This window comes from Rattus rattus, chromosome 8 (genome assembly GCF_011064425.1).
Source record: "Rattus rattus isolate New Zealand chromosome 8, Rrattus_CSIRO_v1, whole genome shotgun sequence".
Taxonomy (NCBI): domain Eukaryota; kingdom Metazoa; phylum Chordata; class Mammalia; order Rodentia; family Muridae; genus Rattus; species Rattus rattus.
The window spans coordinates 72,548,087-72,551,547 of record NC_046161.1 but is presented as its reverse complement, the minus strand read 5'-3'; the positions used below and the strand labels follow the sequence as shown (position 1 = coordinate 72,551,547).

Sequence of the window (3,461 nt, the reverse complement as noted above, 5' to 3'; positions counted from 1 at the left end):
AATTAAGTACAGCACAGGAGGTGATTCAAGTTAAGTCCCCAAATCAGTGGGTGGGGCCTAGACAGTCTGAAGACCGAGCGGAAGATTGCCTCTGGTTGACTCCAGCCCACCCACTTGCGCTCTGGCTTGGGGTGCGGCATAGAAGGGGCGGGGCGGGGCTAGGCTGGGCTGGGCAGCTTTGAAAAGCAGCTAAGCTGCGCACCTCCTGGAGCTTGCAGTCAGAGAGTTCTTTCCAGTATGGGACCTCACAAGGCTGATGCTCACGCCAAGCCAGAAAAACCGACTCAGGACCTCTCTCTCATAAACCCTCAGAAGCTGCTCCAAGTCCCGCCTGTGTCCCTGCGACTTCGTGTGCTGCCTTGGTGGTTCCCAGTCCAGGAACTCAGCAATCCTATGGTGTTCTACCTGGAATCCTGGGTGGCAGAAAGAATCATTGGTGAGCTTCTCACCCCAGGGGTCTGGGTTAACTCTCTGTATTCTTTTAGGGGCAGCAAAGGTCTGGGTTAGCTCTCTGTACTCTGCTAGGGACAGCAAGTCCATACCCTGTCCCTCAGTCCAATCTGCCCTTCAGAGCCTGCGCCTTCCCACCTGAAGCCATTCTACTTCTTAAAGTCTCTTCCTCACCTGTTTAGGCTCAGACCAAGTCGAAATCTCAGAAATAGAGTGGATGAGCCAGGCCTTGCTGAGCGTGAACTCGGCCAACTCTGGGAAACTAGCTGAAATCACCATCTATGGACGACCCAGTGCACAGATTCGAATGAAAAACATTCTCTTGAACATGGTGGCCTGGTACAAAGAAGACGAAGTCCAAAGAGGTGAGGGACTTTAGAAGACCCACCCGGGGAGGAAGCCACGGGAGGGCCTCAGCTTCTACAGTTTCTCGCAGTTTTCAAACACCAGAAAACTTTAGTGTCCCTAGGTATCCTTTTCTCAAAGTCCTTAAGAAATGGCAGAAAGAAGGGAAAGACAGACACACCCAGGGCCCATTAATCCCTCAGCTGAGCTGTAGGCACTGGTCTTCCAGATTCCAGGTTCAGGTCCTCTTCTCTTTAACACCACGCTTCCCCTTTCTCTTGACCGTTGGTGTTGATCTTTTCCCAGCTCTGAAGCTGAAACAAGTTGAAGAGTTTTTAAAACATGCGTCCTCAATCATAACCCAAGCGGCAAAGGGCAAGTTAGACTCGAGCTGACTTGCAGCCCGCTTCCGTTGGAGGGAAGAGAAGCACGGATGGATTCTTAAATCACTACAGGTGTTTTCTTACCTTCCTTCATGAGCACCTTCTGGATTTTGTTTTTTTCTTTGCAAATAGCAATTCGTTGAACTATTCCAATAAAAAAATTTTTTTTGGTATGATGTTGGTTTCGTCACACAGTAAAATTTGTAAACGGGACTGTTCGGTTGATGTGGGGGGATTCCTACAGTTTCTAACTTGCTTTTAGTCCCGGCCTCAAGAATGGCACAGTTGACTTAAAAGTGTTTTAAGTATTTAGGGTGGTGATAATATATTTCCTGGGCTGGGCCCTACCTAACTCCTGTGTCAAGCAAATGATTTGTTTTACGTTAAAGGGTATCATTAAAATGTCAACTCTTAATCCCTTGTCCTTCCTTATCGAGACAGGATATCTATGTAGCCCAGGCTGTCCTGCAGCTTCCTTTTTAGACAAGGTGGGCCTTGAACTCAGATCTTCCTGCTTCTACCTCCCCAAGTTCTGTGATTAAAAAGGTCGTGCTCCACTATGTACTTTTTAACCTACTTTATTTAAGGCAGTGATCCCAACCCGGGGTCAGAATATCAGCCTGTATATCACTGTACAGTCAGAACAGTGGCCAAGTTATGAGATAGCACAGAATGAAACGTATTAAAGGGTCAAAGCATTAGAAAGGTTGGGAACCATTGGTTTAAGGTGTGCAAGAATCCACTTGGGAGCTGGGCAGTGGTGGTGCAATCCCTTTAATCCCAGCACGGAAGGCAGAGGCAGGTGGATCTCTTGAATTCAAGGCCAGCAGGACTTAGAGAGTCTCTGTCTCAGGAAGTGGGTTGGAGAGGAGAATTCACTTTGGAAGTGCTTCAAAACAATGTCCGGGCCCCTTCTCCAGTGATTCCCAGTGAGAGGTTACACTAATTTGCACCTCTAACGTGTTCAGGACTCTGAAACAACCATTCAGAGCAATGGTTTGCAGCTGCCCTTTAACTCGGTAGGCCCTTAGGTGTGTGTGGCTCTGGGAGTTACCCAATCATGAGGTATACTGTCTTCAATGTCCTATACATCACAAAAAAAATCCCCCAGGTTATGTACTTTTAGTGGGCTAAAAGTACAATCCCACTCCCATCCCCCCACGCGCTCCTTGGCTCCTTTTTTTCTAGCATTTTCTTCCAAAATGCCACATTCTCTTGAGGGTAGTAGGACTCGGGAAGGAGGGACACAAACTTCCCATGTCTAGGAAAGCAGAAACTTGGAAGGCTCGACCACCCCTTCCCCAGGATTACAGAAGCTAAGCACCTGCTGGAGGAAGGAAGCTGAGCTGCCAAGAGTAGATCCCCAGGGCTGGAGAGCTGGCTCAGTGGTTAAGAGCAAAGTTCAAATCCCAGCAACCACATGGTGGCTCACAACCATCTATAATGAGATCTGATGCCCTCTTCTGGTGTGTCTGAGAACAGCTACAGTGTACTCACATATAATAAAATCTTTAAAAAAAAAAAGAGTAGATCCCCAGACCTGTCAGGCCATGCCTAGCAGTTTGAAGTGTGAACTGCTTTCCTGCTGCAGCTTCAAAGGTTTCAGCTTTCCTGTCATTCATCTTAGAGAGTCCTCACTGCTCCTGTGAGTAACTAAATTAGCCAATTAAAGTCACCGGTTCACCTGTTGGGACCTTGGTCTGTTGTGGGTTCCCCTCTGGGGTGCGTGGACTGTGTTCTGTCTTCCGCAGGACACACTGATGTCCTTTGTAAGTGCTCTTTGTGGCGCATGCACTTTCCTTTTCCCACGACAAGGATGACCGCGTGCAGCTCTATGCCTTCTTGCTGCCGTCACTTTCCGGGAGTGAAGTTCTTGGTTCAGGAGGTGCCTAAGGTGTGTCTGTGCCCACCACCCCTCAAGCTCTGGGGAGGCAAAGGCAAACGGATCTCTGCGAGTTCAGTTCCCAGCCTGGTCTGTATAGCGAGTTCCAGGCCAGCCTGAGCTACACATAGTGAGATTTGGTCTCAAAAAATAAAAAGTGGGGCTGGAGAGATGGCTCAGTGGTTAAGAGCACAGACTGCTCTTCCAGAGGTCCTGAGTTCAATTCCCAGCAACCACATGGTGGCTCACAACCATCTGTAATGGAATCTGATGCCCTCTTCTTGTGTGTCTGAAGACAGCTACAGTGTACACATATACATGAAAAATAAATAAATAAATCTTTAAAAAAAATAAAAATAAAAAGTGCAGGAACCTCTGTGGAGTTAGACAAAATTGTGGTT

The 3,461-nt window shown here is 47.9% G+C and overlaps 1 protein-coding gene across 1 annotated transcript; it reads left to right on the top strand.

The window, feature by feature from the left end:
* The first annotated feature begins 223 nt into the window (after positions 1 to 223).
* Ooep (oocyte expressed protein) lies at positions 224 to 1,190 on the top strand. Its single transcript, XM_032911488.1, has 3 exons — positions 224 to 436; positions 633 to 815; positions 1,102 to 1,190. The coding sequence occupies exons 1-3, from the start codon at positions 238 to 240 to the stop codon at positions 1,188 to 1,190; spliced, it is 471 nt and encodes a 156-aa protein (XP_032767379.1). The 5' UTR covers positions 224 to 237.
* The last annotated feature ends 2,271 nt before the right edge of the window (positions 1,191 to 3,461 follow it).